General features: G+C 38.0%; 1 protein-coding gene across 2 annotated transcripts in view; it reads right to left on the reverse strand.

Annotated features, from left to right (window-relative positions):
• Window positions 1-402: 402 nt before the first annotated feature.
• The window catches only part of LOC113239243 (CCR4-NOT transcription complex subunit 1), a 48,077-nt gene continuing 26,799 nt past the window's right edge, over window positions 403-21,680 (reverse strand). The window contains exons 2-15 of one of the 2 annotated variants that reach the window (XM_026476164.1): window positions 20,514-20,735; window positions 17,973-18,156; window positions 14,175-16,683; window positions 12,672-14,088; window positions 12,019-12,582; window positions 11,695-11,943; window positions 10,655-10,960; window positions 9,214-9,591; window positions 8,979-9,125; window positions 8,443-8,577; window positions 7,006-7,434; window positions 4,537-4,721; window positions 2,488-2,751; window positions 403-554 (exon numbers count right to left, since the gene is read on the reverse strand). In XM_026476164.1, the coding sequence (XP_026331949.1) occupies window positions 476-554; window positions 2,488-2,751; window positions 4,537-4,721; window positions 7,006-7,434; window positions 8,443-8,577; window positions 8,979-9,125; window positions 9,214-9,591; window positions 10,655-10,960; window positions 11,695-11,943; window positions 12,019-12,582; window positions 12,672-14,088; window positions 14,175-16,683; window positions 17,973-18,156; window positions 20,514-20,735 (7,068 nt within the window). In that variant the 3' untranslated portion in view covers window positions 403-475. Of the gene's footprint in view, window positions 555-2,487; window positions 2,752-4,536; window positions 4,722-7,005; window positions 7,435-8,442; window positions 8,578-8,978; window positions 9,126-9,213; window positions 9,592-10,654; window positions 10,961-11,694; window positions 11,944-12,018; window positions 12,586-12,671; window positions 14,089-14,174; window positions 16,684-17,972; window positions 18,157-20,513; window positions 20,736-21,680 lie in introns of both variants that reach the window. The other variant, XM_026476163.1, reaches the window with a different exon arrangement.

Consider the following 21,680-nt stretch of genomic DNA (forward strand, 5'->3'; position numbering starts at 1 on the left):
CATTGACTTACAAATAAATGGACGACGGGTCTAATACAAAAACCACGAAAAAAATGTCCCAAGTCAACCTATTTAAACGTAGTGACATGTAAAGGAATATGAAAAAGCTAAAACGTTGAATTTAAATTGTAATGTCATCGCAGTACTGTCTAATTTTGCTTGCTTCGCTGTCAGTCGAACAAACGAAGACTAGAGCGTGAATGACGCTCTGTATACGATTTTAACGCCCTATAAGTTCGGACACTTTTTAGCGCGGACCCGACGTCCATATAATTAAATAATAATTTAAATTAAATAAAAAAATAATTAAATAGGTTGACTTGGGACATTTTTTTCGTGGTTTTTGTATTAGACCCGTCGTTCATTTATTTGTAAGTCAATGACGTAGGGACTTGAATTAGGTAATTTGTTTACCTTTAACGGCAAAGCTTCTAAATATTTGCTTATGCCGCGCAGACTCCCAATTGGCGCGGCGCTACTCGGCTATCTCCCGTTCGCCCCCTCCAGTGACGGACTTGTCCACGATGCACGACCGCGCTACAGACGCGAACAACCTGCACACAACACATTTTTGTATGAAAAAGAAGCACAGAACAACAAGTGCGCAACATTTTTTGGCTCGTATTAAACAGCTTTTAAATTCAATATCAAAGGCGTACCGGCTGAGATGTCAGTACCGAAGTTCTCCTGTATTAGACTGTCGTAACTCAACGTTGTGGAATTGACAAGAATACAATTTGAAAATTTAAAAATAATATACTGAACAGATCTTGGGGTGTACTATTTCTTATTCTTCGTCCGTCTCAATTACTGTGAAATAAGTAATATTCGAACAAACGACCAAAAGACAATGTCAAGCATGCAGCTTCATTCGCATCATGCGCCTTATCATTTGTTTCAAAACTATTCTGCCATATCATTAACTGCGTTCTGATTGGCCAGCCCGAGTTCGAAACAATTGACGGTGTCGTCAATGGGTGTCGTCAACTGTTTCACTTCAAATCGACTAGTTAACTTGACCTTTGCTATAATGGACGAAAATTGCAAAATTACATATTTAATAACCGATGAAATATGATTCCGTTTGTTTTGTAATTAGATGTTTTGCTGTTTTTCCCCACACCACCGAATGGAACAGCACGCCATTGTTAGAGATATTATCTTTATTACAATAAATACAGAATATTTTTGGAATACACAGAGAAGTACACATACGTCAGTTGTTGGCGCAGTCTATATTTCAGTGCAAACAAGAGTTGATATTTCTAAGTGATGTATCACTGACGACTTACCAGGAACGAATGGTCCTTATTTCGTCTCTATTTCTAGTTACATACTCGGTGGGTATTACTTATTTGACGGTAATTGTTTCGGTCAGATGTCGGACGGAGAGTACAGGGGCAGGTTGCGAATATTATCATTATTTTTATTCATATATAATATTTTATTATACATATTTTTATAGAGAACACATCGCACGGCTATTACAATAGTGTTATAACTCAAAATACATGCAATTCATAATTATACCATTGGTGGACGTAAAATTGGATTCTGTACAATGACACGTCAATAAAACCGCCGTTAGAATATTTTAAGAAACAATTAAAAGATATCAACTTAATTCAAATTGAGATAAAACTTTGTGAGTTAGTTTTTAGTACCGAAATTATTTGTTACCTTTTATTTTTAAATACACTTGCAAAAAAACTGAAATTGTTTACAAGTCTGTAATAAACTTTACGCATCAACTGTAATAATCTTTCACGGGAAGTGAGTAATTGGTTTATCATCGATTCGTAAAAATAAACTTTTGAGTTAATTAATACACTATTGTATTAACAAATATAAATATATATCGGTTTCATTCAGTTTCTTTTTATTTTTATTAGAAAAATCCTGTTTACTCAATACCGCAATTTTGAGTTACGACAGTATTGGTTTCGTATGGTGTATAATTATGGGCAGTTTGGAAGAAACCATCTCATGAGACCGAAATACGTTTTTTTTTATTATACCAAGTGACGGGACGAACAGCTCGTACTCCTGTTGGTAAGCGACACGCCTATTCATAACAGTTGCAGTGCGACTCAGAGCTTTAAATGGCAAAGATCGTAGGGGCACTGCCACTGCGCCCGTGACCCTGAGAATCGAATTCCAGAACTCTAGTCAGGACTTGAGTATGACTTCAAGCACTGGAAATACGATCCTAATGGCAAGGACTTGAGTACGATTTTCAGTGCTCACTGCAATACTCAGTCCTGACTTGAGTACAGTTCTGGAATACGACCCTGAGACATATGTTGACAAGTCCCATGTGCCTGTGATTTCACCAGCACCCTAAGCCTCGTTCACAAGAAGCTCTACTGCTACCACAGTTATAAACGTTTATTATCGTCAAAAATAGGAAACTACCATTTCAAATGTTTTTTTTTGGCTCCGTTAACCTATGTTTACATTTTACAGGATAATTATTCGAACACTTACTTCTCAATCTCTGGGGCGCAGTGCACGAACTCGTGGGACCAGAATTTGTAAATGGGGTTCTTGATGAGTTCAATGAACGTGATGAGCAGTCCCCAAGGGTGTGGTCTGTTCACAATCAGCCGTTCGAGAAGCATTCGCGTGATCTGCTCCTGCACCGCTTCGGAGTTCGCCTCGGCGAATAAGTAGAGAAGGCAACAGCTGAAGTAGTGAGTGTGGCTGTTAGGGTACCGAAGCTGGTTCGCGATGGCATTCAGGAACAAGTATCTGGAATTGTGTTATTATTACAATTTTGTTGTTTGTTTATAGTCTGTCGTTTTGGAAGATGAAGTAAAATGACATTTGTAGGGATGTCTGTTTTAATTATTATATTTTAAATAGTCATGTAGTTGTTGTCGACAGTTTTATCGATAGATTGTGAAAGAAGGCAAAATTTTGCCAGAAATGTCTGTGAATTGTGAATGTTACGACGTTTTAATGTTTAATAATTGCGTTATTGCCTTCTGTATTCTTATTTTGACTGTTGACCTACTAATATCGATATCAATTTTCGTTCATATACAACAGGCGGATTTGATTATCTATACTTAATCAAAATTAAAAACTTTAAAATATGTTCTTTCTTTTTATTTTTAATAGACATACATAGTTCTAAGTGCAGTGTTTGCGATTATAACTCACAAAAATGGACGTTCCAAATGAACCTGTTTCCAGCAGTTGGACGAACAATGGGCCGATGATGATAAAAATCGCCAAAAATTTACAGAGTTTTGCAAAGTATTAAAAATATTCCTTATTCGTAAATGCTATTACAATTTAAAAGAATTTTTTGACGATTTGCTACAATGACTTTACATTTAAAATAATTAATTAAAGATTCTAATTACCTATAATGTTTAATTGACATATGTTATTTAATACAATTAGAAAGATGTTTATCTTTTGACGATTTGATAAAATGATTATTTAGTTCTAATATTTGATTGATAACTTATAACGTATAAATTGTATTGTATATATATTAATTAAATTGCTGTATTAATAATGTCAATGTGAGACTGTCTTCCACAGTTGCTGTGCCCTTGCAGGGCGTCACATATTAACTGCCCTATATTGTAAGTACTATCTATAAGCTCCATGTGTGATATGCAATAAATAAATAAATAAATAAAATAGATGATTCAAATGAAACTAGTTCGGTTTTTTATTGCATAAGTGTAACCAACATTCTGTCGTTAGAATATTTATCGACTGCAATAACTAGCTGCATTCATATGATCCATTACGATTCAAAAAATCGATTCAAAGCAAAAAATCGTGCATCCCTAGCCTACAACACTAACAGAATATACCAAACTAGGAGTTTAGGTGACTGTTAAATAATGAAAGGCATTAAAACCCAAGCGTGGGTTAGGCGAGTTTCATAAAATCATACGAGTGGTTTAATGCCTAATTATGTACATTCAAATAAACTGCTTTATCTATACACATATTATAAGCTCTCTATGGTCTGTTCAGGGACCGCATATTACGACTGGCGAAATGGCGGCAAATAAAAACTTTTCTCACGCATTAAACACAACCGTAGTTTTTATTTCATTCATAAACAAACTAGAATCGGCCCAACTATCATATTGTTCGATATCAAGTAACGTGTGAAATTTGTCGAAATATTTTGCTATTGTAATTTCATTTCTAATTAAACTCATTTCGACTGATATTAGAATTGAGGTCGAATTAAATTGTTTTGTTCTTCAGAAATGTTCGAAATTTGAAAGTAATAAAATCGAATTTGATGTTATTAGTGAATCAATAATAACATTTTCACAGATAAGAAATTTGTTTTAACAAAACAGTTTAATCTTGATGGTGGTCGTAATTTTGGGTTTTGAACACATCGTAGAGGGTTTATGTATGTATGTGTGTGTGTAGATAAAATAGTATCCTGCTGCAAAGCACATAACGTCTCATTTAGGAGATTATATAGTTCATATTAATGTTAGCTTACTTCCGAGAACCGAGTTTGTTAAAGTAATAATGATAGATGCTTACCGGCCTTCAAAGTCGAAATCGACGGTGAAATTCTGGAAGATGTCCATGTGCGCAGAATGAGCGATTGTCGACATGTTCGGGGTCTGGCCTTTGGCACGAATGTGTGCGATGGCTTGAGTGCCCACATACAGAACCACAGCATTCATCAACTGGCAGTTATAACGGCGGCCAGGGTCATTCACCACCTAAGGAGAACGTGTTAACCAATTACCAAAGATGTTGAAGAAATAATGTCGGTAATTGTTTGTCATTTATCATTTAACTCCTTGAAAGCACTGGTCATTGTAATTCTCCGTTGCGACTCCGATGAGATTATATTACAATTAATATAATCGACTCATCCGTAGAACAAAGAAAGATCTATGTGTAAGACTACTTGTTCTCAGGACATAGTACATTTCGTTCGTTCTTATTCGCTGTGGATGTCAGATCGACCGTTGTTCGATTTTATATTTCCGAAACATTGACTTACAAATAAATGGACGACGGGTCTAATACAAAAACCACGAAAAAAATGTCCCAAGTCAACCTATTTAAACGTAGTGACATGTAAAGGAATATGAAAAAGCTAAAACGTTGAATTTAAATTGTAATGTCATCGCAGTACTGTCTAATTTTGCGTGTTTCGCTGTCAGTCGAACAAACGAAGACTAAAGCGTGAATGACGCTCTGTATACGATTTTAACGCCGTATAAGTTCGGACACTTTTTAGCGCGGACCCGACGTCCATATAATTGTAAGTCAATGTTCCGAAACGAAATAAGATATATAAATTCTCAAAACACCTTTACATAGTTGGAATAACGAAATTATTCTCTTAACGCAATTATTCTCTTTTCGACTGGACTCTGTTCTTCGGATGAGTAGTAATATTCGTTATTGTACTAAAATCTAGTTGCAACAGCAGTTGAGTCTCAATAAAATGTCAGTGGAGTGGCAACGATTGCTTTTATTCATTCAGTCACTAACACTTGATGTTGCCTTACTAAAACTAAATAGAAATTACTAGATATGTCTTAATTTTTATCTCATTTATGCAGGAATCAAGTCTTTAATTTCATTTTATTATACACATCGAGTATATAACCAGAAATAGAGAGGAATTAAGGGCCACACATTCTTGGTAACTCATCAGTGAGACATCACTTATAAATATCAACTATCGTTCGAACTGAAATCACAAATTAGAAAGCTGAAATAGTACAGCGCCAACAACTGACCTGTGTGTATGTCTCCGTATATTCCAAATATATTCTGTATTTATTGTAATAAAGATAATATCTCTAACAATGGGGGCTGTTCAATTCGGTGGTGTGGGAAAAACAGCAAAACATCTAATTACATTATAGCAAAAGCGTCCATTACAGCAAAGCTCAAGTTAACTGGTCGACGTAAATTGACGACACCCGTCAATTGTTTCGAATTCGGGCTGGCCAATCGGAGAACAGTTGTCACGGTAATCATATGGCAGAATAGTTTTCAAACAAATCAAATGACATTTCGTCTCTTTTTCTGGTTATATACTCGATGATTATACATGACTACGTCATTCACGTGCCTTCGATCCTCTAGAGCTGAGTACCCAAAAATTGCAAAGGCAATTGAATAGTAGCTTTAATTAAAAAAACATAGGTTACAGTAGATACGTTGAAATACATGGTGATAAATAAATTTATGGTGACCCTCTATGTTGTGCCTTAAGGCATACGAAGTAAATAAGTACATGAGTGTAAGGAACATAAGAATTATATACAATTTATAAACTTCTTAGCAAATATTAGCATGTCTGACACCATTATATTCATAACGTCGTCGTCAACATACAAATACATATTATGATTCTACAAACTAAAAACAATTTTGATTAAAATAATATTAAATAATATCAAATTACTTATTATTCAAATACTCATCAATAGAGTAAAATGTTTCATTAACAGGATATTCAAATAAATTTCTTTTAAATGTCACAATATCCTTAATGTTCCTTATGTCAAGATGGTAGTTTATTATAATTCTTGGCACTTGACTTGACAAACCATTTACTCTGAACATTAGCATACCAAACATACAAAATCATGCCATTGCCACTCTATCTATACACAAGCGAGATGATTTAAAATTTTAAAATCAGCCTTGGGAGATAGCCCCCAATTCAGAACTCTTCGATATCTTAACCGAATCCCGAGTAATCTACGGGTGTGACGTCATTTCGGTGCGGTTTCGAATACGGCAGTTTGACGTTCGATTCGGTTAATGTTAATAAAAATTAAAAGATATGCGATAGGTTCTGAATTGACCTTTTGGACTTTTAAAGTCCCTGTGCTTGCACAAGTTACAGTGCCCCTCCTGCATAACCCAGAGCTTGACAGGAAGGGTCACTACAATCACAACTTAATTAGAAAGATACGGGACTGTCATTTATCATTGCAAATGGTATTAAGTAGTATGAAAGTAGGTATCTCTTACCTGCATGTTGCCCCTGAGTTCCGACAAGAAAGTGACCGGGGTGCGGGCCTTCAAGTACGCATCCAAATCCTTCTTGAATTGAGACACCGGTATCAAGGTGGCATAGTTGATAACAGCGCGTGGTGGTAACGCTATTTCCGTCAGCAAGTCTACCTTCAAGTTTGGCGTGAATGGATCTGGCAGGCGCATGTTGCGGGGGAAGGCCGACAAGATGAGGTTCCGCATTTGTATACAATTAGGCGGTATCTCATCGCAGAATCCGTAGTGATAGTCGCACAGGAACTCCGGGAAGTCATGGAGGAGTACTAAGAGCACTTTTAGGGTGCCCTTGTACAACATCATGACTGGAGACGCGAGCTCAGTGTTGCGAAGGAACGGATCGAGGAACTTGAAAAGGTCGACCAAGAGTGTGGAATACATTCCCCAGCCCTGAAATAAGAATGTTTGTGTTTATTATAAAGAAGATTGGCTTTAGAGGAAGGGGTCTTGTACCAATCCCACTAAAGCGTGAAAACCTATCCCCGAACAAAATTTGGTGTGATACATTCAAGAGACAGACAGCAACTATGTCTTCATCTGTCAAACTGCCGTAATTGACAATTGCACATTTTTCCAACAAGCCGTTTATAAAATTTCATAATTTTTGTCATCAATTATTCATTTTTTTTTTAGAGTTTTACAAGGCCGGCCCTGGAAGTCGTCGTCTGTATGACGTACTTCCTGAATGAAAACCGATATTATATTTGATGAATTAATTAGTGTCAAGTGTATTACTCTCGTATCCACTTTGTGAGTATTTCCTAATATAATCAAATAATTAAATTATATATTGTACATAATAACTAGAAACACACTAATACAAATAAGTTTAGTATCGGTTTTTCTCGTCACTAGACGTGACGTCAGACGGACGACTAGAGCTTAAGATTTTTCGAAATGAGCTGGTTCAATAAATTATTGCATTTAAATAGGAAAACAACATTATATAAAAAAATAGATGTGTTATATCGACTTATCCGCAGAACAAAGACCTACGTGCAAGATTGCTTATTCTCAGGACATTGTACATTTTGCGCGCTGTTCTTAATTGTTCGATTTTATATTTTCGAAACGAAATAATACATAAAATTCTGTAAACACCCAGAGCTAGGTGTTATTTTGAATAACGAGATTATATTTATCCTCTTTTCGTTGTATAATCTCATCGGACTCTATTCTTCGGATGAGTCGATATGTTTGATGTAGCCTCTATTTGTTATAAAAAATATTGTGGAGAAAAAAGTGTGGCGATTATGACAATCTTTCTCTCTTTCCCGTCTTTGCGTGTGCTGATGCGATAGCTGCCTGGAAGCTTTACTGAACATTCGTATAAAAAACGCAGTGTGACATTTATCATAGTTATACTTATAAGTCAATGGACCTATTATTGAAAGTTACCTTTTGCTGTGGCGTGACGGCCAGCACTCGGTTAATGAAGGTGCGATGAGCAACCAGCTCGAGCCACGCATAGCAGAATCCAGGAGCGATATTCGGCCGGATGATGCGGTAGGTATGGCAGAACGCTGTCAGAACCTGTTGATGACGCGGAGCTATAAGACATCTAAAAGCTAAAACTTCTAAACTGTTGATTCACACAATTGCATATATATATACTTCCCGTGAAAGATCATTAAAATGTATGTATAGGTTAACGTTACTTGCCAAATACATTTAAAAAGAAAAGGGAGTATTTTGGAGGTAGCACCATTTTGGCCAGAACTAGTTGACAAAAAAATTGTCTCATTTTGAGTTAAGTAGACATATTTTGATTGTTTCTTACAGTATTCCAATGACGGTTTTATTCGAAGAGAATCAAATTTTAAATTCAGCAATAGTATAATCTGGAATTTCACGTATTTCGAGTTACCAACACTTTACATGGAACTAAGCTTAGATCGAGTTTATAACTCAACGCGGTAGTTAATGAAAATTACCTGGTAGTTCATAGATTCTAAAACAGGTTCCGCCATGTTCATGTCGAGGAACAGAATAAGCAGGAGCCGGTGGTACGGCAGCTGTTGGAAGTTGGTGCCATGTTCCTCATGGTCTTGAAGCAAACAGCCAGCGATGATCCCCAGGATCTAAAAACGATGGCGATAGTCAGATATTATGAAAAAAAAATGGTCGCATAAAAATGGCCGCTGATTTCGGTGTTTGTAACTGACGTACCTTGTTCAAGAGATTGAGCTTCGGCGTAGGGTTGCCACTATCAGCAGTGTTCTTGATTAGCAGTGACACGAGCTTGATAAAGGAATCGCACATGGCGTAGTACTTATCCCTCTTGGGCGGGCTTTGAGGGGGATTCATGCGTTCCTCATTCAGCTGCTGGTACACGTTCTCGATGCACATTTGGGTGGCGATGCGGAAAAACCTCGTGATCATATCGTCAGATTTCAAAATTCCATTCATGTTCATGCGATGAACGTAGATATTAAAATTTTGCGCAATCTCGATTTCAGTTAGCGGGCTCAAGAGCACGTTTCGCCATTCCCGAAGGAGGTTCTCGGTTTTGTCTTGCAGGCCAGGTGGGTCGTCGTAATCACGAGCCTGAATTATAAACACGTTTAACAAACACATTGATAGGGCAAGTTGAGCCGTTCCCATGCCTGTATTCTCTCGAGTTTGGTATATTTGTAAAATTGAATCAATCAAAATTTATAATAGCGAAGGACGTAACTGTTAGAAGCCTAATAAACCCAAATAAAGTAACAGTGGACACAATACCAAAGACACAACGCTTCCAAAGTAATTGATATTGCTAAGCGTGTGAAAATCTTTGATCAGATACCAGATCGCTTTAAGCCTCTTCCAGGTGACGATTTTATGAAATATAAAGTCTAATTGATTGATGCATGCATGCATTCCTTTACAATTATTCATTTGTCTAATATAATAAAATTATGACATCCACCATTATGGCATATCCTGTATCAATTATTTTAATTTGGTACTGCATTGTTTAATTGTTTATTATTATTTTGCATGTTTCTGTTTAAGGCTGAATAGGATTAAGATCTATAGTCTGTCTTTTTTGAAAATGGAGTAAAGTGACACTTGCAGGGTTGCCAGTTTTCAAATAGTCATGTGGTTGTTGTCGACAGTTTTATCGATAGATTGTGAAAGAAGGTAAAAATTTGCTGAAAATGTCTTGAATTGTGATTGTTGCGACGTTCTTCTGATTACTAATTGCGTTATTGCCTTCTTTATTCTTAATTTGAAAGTTGGCCTACTAGTGCCTAATTCAATTTTTATTGCTTTAAATTACGTCAACTCGTTGTATTTTTAATAGGCATTGTTCTAAATGCAGTGTATGTACGAATTTACAAAAAAATTGACAATTTAAGTAACCTGTGCCCAGCAGTTGGACGAATAATGGGCCGATAATGATATAATATAACAGGTTCGGTTATTTATTGCATAAGCGTGACCAACATTCAGTCGGTAGTCGATAGAATATTTATCGAGTGCAATCACTAGCTGCTTGTAAGTGGGCAACACTTGAAAACTGTCATTTAACTCCATATCGACATTTATAATGTACCCTACCCTATCCAAAGGGAATAAATGGATTTGAAGTAACAAAAGTAAGATTTAGTTTAAGATTGCTTACCCGCACTTGTAAGATTCCGGAATGGATGTGCGCAGTCGGCCCTAGCGGCGACCTCTCGCCAAGGTAAGCGCTAGGATCCTGGTTGATGCGTAACATTTCAATCAAGGACCCGAGACCTTCTGGCGGCGGCTGCCGGGAATGCGACATGATGCGCAAAAGCGTCTCAGTGGTGTGGTAAAGATCAGACTCATTCGCGTACATATTGTTCCTGTCGTCTACCAAATACAACTGCACGAGTTGCATAGCGAAAGCTACCGCCATGTAGTTATTCCCATTGTCCATCATGTGAGCAAGAGCGATGTCGTACTGTACAAGGAAAACTCAATTCTTGTCAATGATAATCAAATAAGGAAGCAAGATCAAAATGAAGTGATCCTTCATTAAAATCGCACACCCGTCTCAACAATGTCACAAGTTAAAAACAATCATTTCGTCGGGGATAGTGCAAATCCGCTTATATAGCGTATGCATATTGGTAAAAGGCGCGTATCTGCACCAAACCGATTTTCACAGGAGAGGGATTCAAAGTTATTACTTTGTTATTTCAATGGCTACGACTTCCGTTTTTGCATAGCAAGCATTAATTTATGTTGGCTACGGACTGATAGCAATAGATTCCCGTAAATCACGCTAATTTGGTTGCCACGTCTTTACGCGCATTTAATTTGGTCACTACATTACCGAAATGGAGACACATAATGAAATGCTAGTTACGCGTAATTGAACTATCTCCGACGATTTCATGTTTTGGTACGGCGCGTGCAAACTACCCTGCATATTGGTAAAAAAATTGGAAAGATTAGGGGAAAATTATATTTAAATCTGGAGCATATTTTTAGGTCCTCACGACAGTTTTAAAACTTTGACTTAATTGAGACCAAAATTGAATTTAAAACAGGACATAAAAGTTTTAAAACAGTTTAAAACTTTCTACAAGACACCGACGATATAATACTCGCCATGTTTGCCATTTTCGAGTTGCGTCAGTGTTGAAACTGGTGTTTCCAATATTATGTCTCGTGGATATGAACTAAACTTACCTGAGGCAAGTTGATCAAGTGATTCCTAATGAGACAATCTGTAGCCTCTGCGTTATATCTCAGTTCCTCCCTGCACTCGGTAAGATAGCAAGTGATCTGCTTGGTAGTCCAGACGTGTCCGTATACTCTCGCGTCTTCAAGGAGCTTGAGAACTCTAATGTGAATATCACGGTATCTGTTCATCATCTCTACATGATCGCTGGACGTGCCCGGCTGGACGATATGGCCATCGAGAAGACCTTCCACGGCCTGAAACAATATGCCACATTTAGAAGCGTACCAAACAACTACTAAGTAAATTATTTGAGATCATATAATAATTACCTTCTGTAGTAGAGTATATCCGGAAACAATGTCACGGTTCCTCCTTGCTATGACAAGGCACTCAAGGAGGGCGTGCATGTTTGTAGCTTGAACGGTAAGCGATGCCACGCCGAGCGAATTCGTGAGGAACAACTCAGCAGCATTTATCAGGGAGGTCATTTCGTCAGCGCCGTAAACCTGAGCGGGATTCATAACTTGGCTGAAAGTCAGTTGCGGGATTTGTTCTTGCACCGATTGCTTGGGCATAAACATTCCAGGATCGCGAATTGGCATGAAACCGGGAATGTTGCATGCAAACTCTTCGTATACGGCGATCTGTTGATCGGTAGGTCCGCCGACGCGTAGGCGCACTCTTTCTGGAATGCGCTCGGTCTGGTAAGTGAGGACGATGGGGTCGTAGTAGCGCCTGCCCTCTTGTCGGGCGAGTTTTCTCACTTCGTAATCATTCATTAGTCGTTTGTCTAGTTCAGGCAGTGCCTTCTCGACAGCGGTCTTCTGTATGAAAGCGCAAGCCAGCTCCATGTTTTCTGTGGCGAGAACAGCTGCTGCACTCTCAATGATCTCCTTCTGAAAACAAGTTTGGTATAGTGTCAAGCAAATACTACATTTTGATGTTTAGTATGAAATATGAAAATAAACAAGTGAAACTTTACCTGAGGTGTGGAAGGCATGAGCGCAGTCACGAATGCCGTCTTCAAGTTGGTGCTGATAGTGCTGATGATTTGTTCGCGACACGTGATCATGGCCATGCCCGCGGTCAGGTTTCTCATCATGTGGTGGGCGCAAGTACGCAATCTGACTTCGTCAGGGTCAAATGCAAAATCTTTTCGGATAATTTGCTCGCAAGTGGTAAGAGCGTACTTGATCGATCTGTCGACCACTGGATGTATCCATTCCTGAATCGATCTTTCGATCGCAGGCTTCACGAATTGCTTGAGATGAGGATAATTTTGGAACAGGATAATATGGGGATTGAAACATATCTTCTGTCCAAATGCAGATGTTGAGGAAACATTCACGTCTAAATAGTTGAACCTGGGCTCGGGCAGTCCAAGAAAGCCCATCAGTGTTGGGTCATTAGTTGCAAGGCCGCTGGTAGGAGTAGCAACGGCGGCGACGATCTCTTCAGTCGGGATCATAGGCGGAGGAGGAACTAGCATCTGTATTGGCGGTGCCTGGACAATGGTTTGATTGACCTGTGGCATTGGTGTGTTTGCAGCTTCTTTATTTGGTTTGGGCTGCGAAAGCTGGAACTCGATGAGCCTCACCTTTTCTGGATCTTTCAAATAGAGAGAAGGCTTAAGGTCCGTAATTGACAAGTTAAGGTTTTTACACAACACTTCAATTTCAAACTTCAAATTCAGCTTCAAATCGGGTTCTTGATGCAACTCTGCCAGGACGTTCATCAACGCCATCATCCAAGGGTTTGGCGGTTTGAAGACGACGCTCTTCGCACAAGACTCTAGCACTTTAGCCACGAATGGGACCACGTAGAGAAGCTCCTGTTGACCTTTGTGGTAAGCCTCAAGCACTAGGGCTTTTAGGTCAATATCTACATGAAGGATAGGTTGGTTTCGCGCTAATGTTAACATGCCGAGCCAGTGTCCGAGGTTCTTTAGTAAAGAACGGTCAGAAAAGTTTGCAATTCCTTTGTCAGAGCGGAGGAGCACTTTAATGTTCCGGTAGGTTTCTTTTGTGACCATTTTGTTTACTTCACGAATTTTGAGCACGTCAAGGAAATTCGAATACAGGGCGTGGAAATTCAATTCAATGGATGCTCTCTTCATGACGAGGTACTGTGAAAGCCATGGATAGTATTCTTCTGTAATAATTTCTTTGAGTTCTTCACATTTCGTTTGTAGATTTAACTGACTGAGGTTATTGAAAATGAATGCTGTCTTGTCCTGAATGGCCTCCGGTGGGGAATTGATCTTATCTTCTCGGTCCGTGGCAGTGAGCAGCGTGTCAATATTGGTCGCGTTGGCGATCGACGGCCGGCTACTTATGCCGCCAGCGTTTGTAACTTTGGATATAACTGATATAGACGATGGTGGTGCACAGATTACGGTCCTGTAAAAATAACGTAACATTACGAAATATTCATACACATTTTTCTTATGGAAAATCATACAGAAATACGAACAAAAAAGGCTTACCTGTATGGTGTTGAGACTGTTACAACTGAGCTTTGGTTCAGTATAGCTGCCAGACTTGTAGGCAAAACTGCCCCTTGTGGTTTGGTGGGCGGTTCTTGGCTCTGTAGCCCGTATTCAACGTATTCTATCAAGTGTGGAGGGAACTCACTAAAATGTGGGATAGCCCGAACGTGCTCGCAATATTTGTGGTAATCCTTCAGACGCGATTTGAATCGGTCCAGAGCAGCTATTCCGAAGTAGTACATTTTAGAGCCTTCTGGTTTTCGCAATGCATCAAGCACGAAACGTAAAGCCAAGCCTAGCGATACGTAACTAGGAACTAGGCCTTTCTCTATTATTCCGCCAAAGAGCTGAGCTGTTATATGTAATTCTTTGTCCGGATACTGCGGAAAGAACTTGTATTCTTCAAACAAGTTACGCAGCATGCAGGAGAATACTTCTCTTTCACGTTTATTAGGAGAATCCTGAAATTTCTTCAGCATATCCAGAACTTCGTCGATAGACAAAGTAGGGTGTGGCGGATGGTTGTATATCCTTTGAAAATATCCGTTTGCTTCATCCTCAATTTCCTTGGAGACATTATGCATTATTTCAGGAAAATGGATGGGGTCCGGTATACGTGGTTTGTCCAGCACCGGAGCCGGTGCCATTCTTCCGAGAGCGGTCATGTTAGCAACGTTGGTGTTATGCTGCAGCGGCATCATAGCAAACGGACTATTAGGTCCAGCTCCCATCAGTCTGGAAGGCGAACCTGGAGTCGTTACTAGAGGTCCTAGAGAGCCGGGCATAGCAAAGGTTGTGTTTCCTGGAGCTCCTAAATTCATATTAGCCACATTTGGTGTCAAAGTAGTAAGTGAATCCACATGAGGAGTAAATAACTGTCCACCTAAACCAGTGGGATTGAAGGGAGTCTCCAATACCCTCGTATGAGATCGGGCCATGCCCGGTATTGTCCTAGTCTTGCTCAATATGAGAGTTTGACAATTGGTGATTACATTGTAAATAGCTTCCTGTTGTTCTTGATGAACGTTAGGAATACACAGCTGCAAGCATGTGAGCATGGTTGTAATGGTTTCGTGTGGTAATTGTGCGGCTTTAGGCAGTTGTTCTTCGGGGCCTTTCCCCAGGACTGGACATCTTCTCTGAAGAAATTTCACCATAGCCGAAACGAAAGTCTCTCCATGATCTCTAATTTTGTCTGTTAGCCACTTGTCCAGCTTAAGATACTCTCTTCGAGATGCCAGACATGCTAAATCGATGACGAACGGGAAAGACTGGACATTTAAAAGTAGAGATAAGGCCTTCAAATCTTGAGCAACATCTAATATTCTTGAAAGTTTCGACTGATCGCATTCGCCGCGTATGTACCAATCGGCCATGGCGTGCATTATGATGGGTTTTATATTGGGATTCTGTGTGTGCCAGGCGTGATGCAGTATGATTCCTGAGTTGGGGTGGTTGCCCAAGAATATTGGGATCAGCGTTGTCAATAACTCTTGTCTGAATATTGTGATAGGTGGATTAATTTGTAGTAGAGCAAGCAACAAGACGTCAGGACAATGCTGCAGAGGAAACTTGAACAATTCATGTACCTGCATGTAGTAACCTCGCTCAGCTGCATAGAGCAGAAGTTCGACCAAATAAAGACAGCGCCATGTCGCTATTTCTTTATTGTCCGTTTCAGGTGGTGATTTAAGCAAATCGATAGATACAGGGTGGAACGGATGATCGGCAAAACTAAAGATGTCGGGATGTTTCAGAATGTTGCTGATCAGGCTCATTTGTCCCTCAAGGTTTGTCCATCGCCGGCATAAATATTCCACTGGGAAAATATTAGATGGATAGCCTGCACTTTGCAGACCAAGTCGTAATATGGTAAACAATAAGCTGAGGCCTTGTCTGTCAGGAACTATAAATTCGGGATGGTCAAGTTGTAGAATGACCTCCTTCCAATTCAGATTTGAAGCTAATTCTTTCAGCGTCTGTACAAAAACTTCAGCATTCCAAGATTCCCCATGTCCGAGAGTCAAGGGGTCCTTCTTAGCTTCGTGACTCATCCAGAAGTTGCCAGGCGTTTGTAGTGGCGGGCCGTCTTGCAGGGTAGCGTGATATCTAATCATCATGGAAATGATCCTGGCCACGTCTATCGCCGCTGGTTCCCGCGCACCAAAATTCAGCATGTTGTTTTTGCACTCTTCAACTGATGATGTAAAGGAATATCCGATATCTCGGATGATATCAGCTAAAGAGTTGTCCATCATGGCGGCTGTCATGTCGTCCGCAGTAGTCATTTCCTTGAGTGGCGTCTGCGTATCGTCGGGATACAATAAAGGTGCAAGCACAATAGGTACGACCTCACGAGGGAAGTCGACACGCAAACGCTTAAGAAATAAATCTTTAGTCACAGCGGCAAGCCGAAAATTTTCGTGCGCTAGACTCGTCAGTAGAGTTTGCAAAACTTCAGGGCTGCATTCCTGAAGACCTGCACGTTCCACTTGATGTCCTCGTTCTGGAAGTTGAAAATATAAATAACTAATTAACTTCAAAAACACAAATAAACTTTAGAAGATAATACGTTTATGTATGTACATTACTGCTTTAAGCACTGTTTAAAATATTTGATATACATTTAAATAAATTCACAATTAACAGGTGGATTACAAAAAAAAGTACTGGAGTGGTTGCAGGCAAGCCGAAAACATTTACGCCGTTTTCTGTCTTGTAAAATTAAATAAATAAATAAACTATCCAGTATTAATAACTATAATAATGCTAGCCAAAACCAAAATGTCTCCATCACTCGAGGACGACGTTGTCTCGCGACGTCACATGCGGTACTGTAGAATTTTATACTGAGAATATACCGACAAGTGCGTAGATGAAGTCGTTAGAGGAGGTCTACCGTAGTTCTCCGTCCGCCATCTGGCCGAAACGATTACTGTCAAATAAGTAATAATCGATCGAATCAAAAAACAATATCAAGTATGCTTCATTCGCAACACGTCTCTTTTGATTTGGTCGAGTATTACTTATTTGACATTAAGTGTTTTGGACGGCTGTTGGGCGGAGAACGAGAATACAGGGCCAGTGTTATTTCGGTACTGAGCATACTGATGTCGCGCCGCTACAGCACCGAAATTACAGAAAACGGCCTTACGAAACAGATACAGCTTGAAATTCCCGTCACACCGTTTTCTTTTGTAAACTTGTTCAATAGCTTCGCACGTCTTCGCTATAGTCTGTGTTTTTTGAAGATGGAGTAAAATGACAGTTCATTCCGCAAGTGTTGCCCGTTTACAAGCAGCTAGTGATTGCAGTTGATAAATATTCTATCAACTATCGACTGAATGTTGGCATCGACCCATTATTCGTACGTAACTGCTGGGCAGGTTATTTGAATTGCATTTACAACAATGTCCATTAAAATTCAACGAGGAGAAGTTGATAATCGAAACCGCTTGTTCTTATTAAAATGTATCTATGTCAATAAAAATTGATTTCGACACTAGTAGGCAAACTTTCAAAATAAGAATAAAGAAGGCAATAACGCAATTAGTAATCATAAGAACGTCGCAACATTATAATTCAAGACATTTTCACCAAAATTTTACCTTCTTTCACAATTTTATCGATAAAACTGTCGACAACAACTACATGACTATTTAAAATTTCACGAAAACTGGCAACCGTGCTAATGTCATTTTACTCCCGTCTTCCAAACAGACAGACTATTGTTTATCATATGAAGCTTTACGTCTTTTTGTAAAACGTTTACAAAGTAGCTGAATAAAGTCTTACCTGCGTCTAGATAGCACTGAACAAGATCCAGGAACCTCTTTTTCAGATGTTGCTTAGTTAATGATACAATTTCAGTTTTAGAAGAATTCCTCCTCAAAACCAGAGAGAAGGCAACATCCTCGGCGGTAGTTAGTCTCAATAATCTTGAAAGGCGATTGAGTAATGTATTGGTAGGCTTTAATATCTGAAAATAATACAACGATGCTTAACCTCCCAAGTCCCCATAGATATCAAAATGTAGGTAATATGTGAAGTGATTAAAACCCACACAATATTATTTCTATAATTCGACGGCTTTCTAGATTAATGGCCTATCTCAAAAGGATCCTATTCATCAGGAAGATGGCTTAAAAAAGCTGAGAAGCGGATGTCGCCCAAAATTGACGTATCGTCCCAACGTTGTCACGTGATTATTCTAACCAAGAAAAGGATTGGAACCAAACCACATAAAGTTTAGCAGTTTCTGAATAAATCTCAGTAATAAATAAAAAAAGGATCAATTTTGGATTGGGCCAGTATTCTTGAAAACGGCGAATTACTAGTGTACATATGGAAATAATTAATTCAAATTTAATGCGTTTATATTCTATATGACCACAGAGTTCTAAGAATAAACATTTTAAAACAAAACTGAGGGAAGTTAACTTCCTAAGATTCAGGAAACTACGATGAGAAAAGCGCTAAATGCCCAACGTACATTAAAATGTACTAAACATTATAATTACATCCTTCAGGCGCAAGTAAATCGCAAAATAGCATTTTTTTTATTTTTTGAATGTCTACCTGAGACTATATTCACACCTATCAATTAGAAGTACACTACTCAGAGCCCATTCCCCTGCAGTCATTAGTATCGAAGTCTTAATGAATAGCTATTATCGTATTTCCAATTATACCAATCGTGACAAAAATGATATTATTATTATGGATATAAATACCTAGATATGAAAATTGTTGTCATTAATTAATCAATATAATATTTAAAAAAAATGTACACTGGACAGTAGTTTTCCAATTAAAATGTGACATCTAAATAAGAGTGTAAAGATCCTGTGCGTTATGCAATAGAATAGTGTCTTGCCGTGTGATAAACGACAGCGCAATACAGACCGTGTTATTATTTATGCAAGAAACAACAGCTTTACTGCACAGCTCGAGATAAAAAAAAATTGAATATAAAATACAATTGCAAAATTTTACAGAAAAGTTTTCTTTTTTGTTTTTAGGGCTACGAATTTGCGCCCTCTGTATAAAAATTAAAAAATGCATAATGTTAGCATTATTTTGTAGTTAAGTCTTTCTTTAACCTTAGCTCGGATGCTGTGTTACATGCACACAATTGCCAACTGAAGAAGACAAGTATTTAATTGCCTATTTTTAAAGGAATTAACAAATTATTTCATGTTGAAATATTTGGATTAATTCATATTAATTATAGTAATTTCACAAAAAAATAATTGAATATCAATTCAATAAAAATTTAATTAATACAGTGAATAGCGACATCTCTCGCCAGGACTGGTAGCTGTAAAGGTACTAACTGTACTGTACTAAATCTTTCATAGATTTCTCATAGATGGCGCTACGACTAAAAAGTGAAAAACCAAATACAAAGACACGACGCAAGCACAACTTTGACAAACTGAATATCAATTTAATAAAAATTTTATTAATATTTGGATTTTTATATTTATTTTAATTTGATATTATTTTATTTTTTCTTAATTTTGTGTTACGGTGCGGGAACTGTGGATAAATACTGATTAAGATTAATTTTTAATTGGTTGTGTTTATGTTGCACACTATATTGTAATATTTACCAGTGCCGTTGTGCTCCGTTACTGTCAGAACATACAAAGTAGAATATGGTTCAATAATATCACATTGTCAATACAATAGTGTATCAACTAATAAAGTGTATTTTTTCAGAATATATGAGAAACAAATTACTCACTTCCCATGAAAGAATATTAATATAATGTAATTATTTTGGACATCTGAACAATTTCTCTTCTTCTTCTACTTACCAAATAAGTTTAAAAATAAAAGGGATTAAATCATTTTGAGTTAAGTAGATATTGTGCATATTGCAAATAGTTGACTTACAGATAAAATGCACATTTATAACTTTTCACTTGAATATTGATTAATTTATTAAACAATTACTACAAACAAATCGATAACTTTAGTTCTTGACTGTACCTCGTTTTATTATAGTGAACAATGTAGGGTACAACATTACCCGTGTGACTTTGGTACACTGCGCTACAAGTATTATAGTGGGGTACATTTGTTGTACCAAAGAATTAGTTGTAAAAAGAAAATAATTTATAATTATGGTCCAAATTTGGGGTGTGAGAATTGCAATATAAAAATTTTAAAGCTAATTGTCACCTGCTTCAAAATCAAAGCGAGTATATATACAATATGAATCAACAGACAGTTGCAAATTTAGACTAACAAGGGCACGAATCTACAATCTAACTAAAATAAGAAAATAACTACTATATCCTACAGAATTTGTTAGAAAAGTGAACTGACCTTTTGAAGCGTACGAGTCGGATTATCAACTGCTCGGCAAACCACCGTAGACTTTGCCGGGTGGTTCAGCAAAGATGCCAAGTGTTGGGCGAGGAGTGATGCGTGGAGATTATTGTTCAATGAGGATCCAGAACGGTCAGAATCCCACGATGCCTTAGCAGCTTCGGTGAGCAGGCACCTCAAGAGTTGATTTTCTGCTTCCAATCCATAGATATTGACAATCTGTTAGAAAAAGGCAAACAATGAATTCTCTAAATAGAATTTTGCTGCATTTAGGTTATTCGCGAAGAGCACAAGACACAGTAAATACACATAATCAGCCGTTTGTTGGTGCAAGAACAATGTCGCAGTGCATCAATGATTAGAAAATCTTCCATAATAGATTTTTAGCAATAAGTTTTTTTCAGTATTCTCACAATCCACTTAAACGTCGATTTTATTAAACGATTGCATCACTTCACGGAGCAAGTTATAGTTTTAAAGCGCACATTGTTTGATACAATCACTTTATTGAGGTAAGCCAGTATAACCATCTATCTGTAACACCACAAGTAAAAGAAATATTAATTAAAACAAATCAATTTGCAGGTAATAATAGGTCCACTTGCGTTTAGAAACAACGCCACGCTCTTCGCAACGCGTTCTAAACAAAAATGTTGGTATAGACATTTTTATACTACGTACGTGCTTATTATAAGATTAAAAAGAAAATATAGACCTTAGAATAATAACGCATAGAATGATAGTTTCATATCAAACGAACTGTCACAAGTGAGGCAAAAACCAAATTCATGTAGGCGTAAGCAACTTGTAACTACGCTCGTCGGCACGCACACAAATATACAAATAATGATGCCATGGAATAACATTTCCCTCAAAAGTGGGGAAATTGTATCTTGCTTAACTCATCATTAAGTTAAAGATGCCTACAGATTTGCCCGACATTGTCGATCAGGTGCCTACAGATGTGCTCGATTTTGTCGATCGTTACTGTCGATCGACAATGTCGATCAGGTGCCTACAGATATGCTCGGTTTTATCGATGAAAAACGAATATAGCACTTATTTGTAAATCCAAGATGGCGGACACGATTTTTCAAAATATGCTATATGGGTATCCTTTTCGAGGTATTTGGGGATGCTCATTACGAATATGGCACTCATTTC

The sequence above is a fragment of the Hyposmocoma kahamanoa genome, unplaced genomic scaffold (assembly GCF_003589595.1).
Source record: "Hyposmocoma kahamanoa isolate Upper Pololo Valley unplaced genomic scaffold, ASM358959v1 99702, whole genome shotgun sequence".
Lineage (NCBI taxonomy): Eukaryota > Metazoa > Arthropoda > Insecta > Lepidoptera > Cosmopterigidae > Hyposmocoma > Hyposmocoma kahamanoa.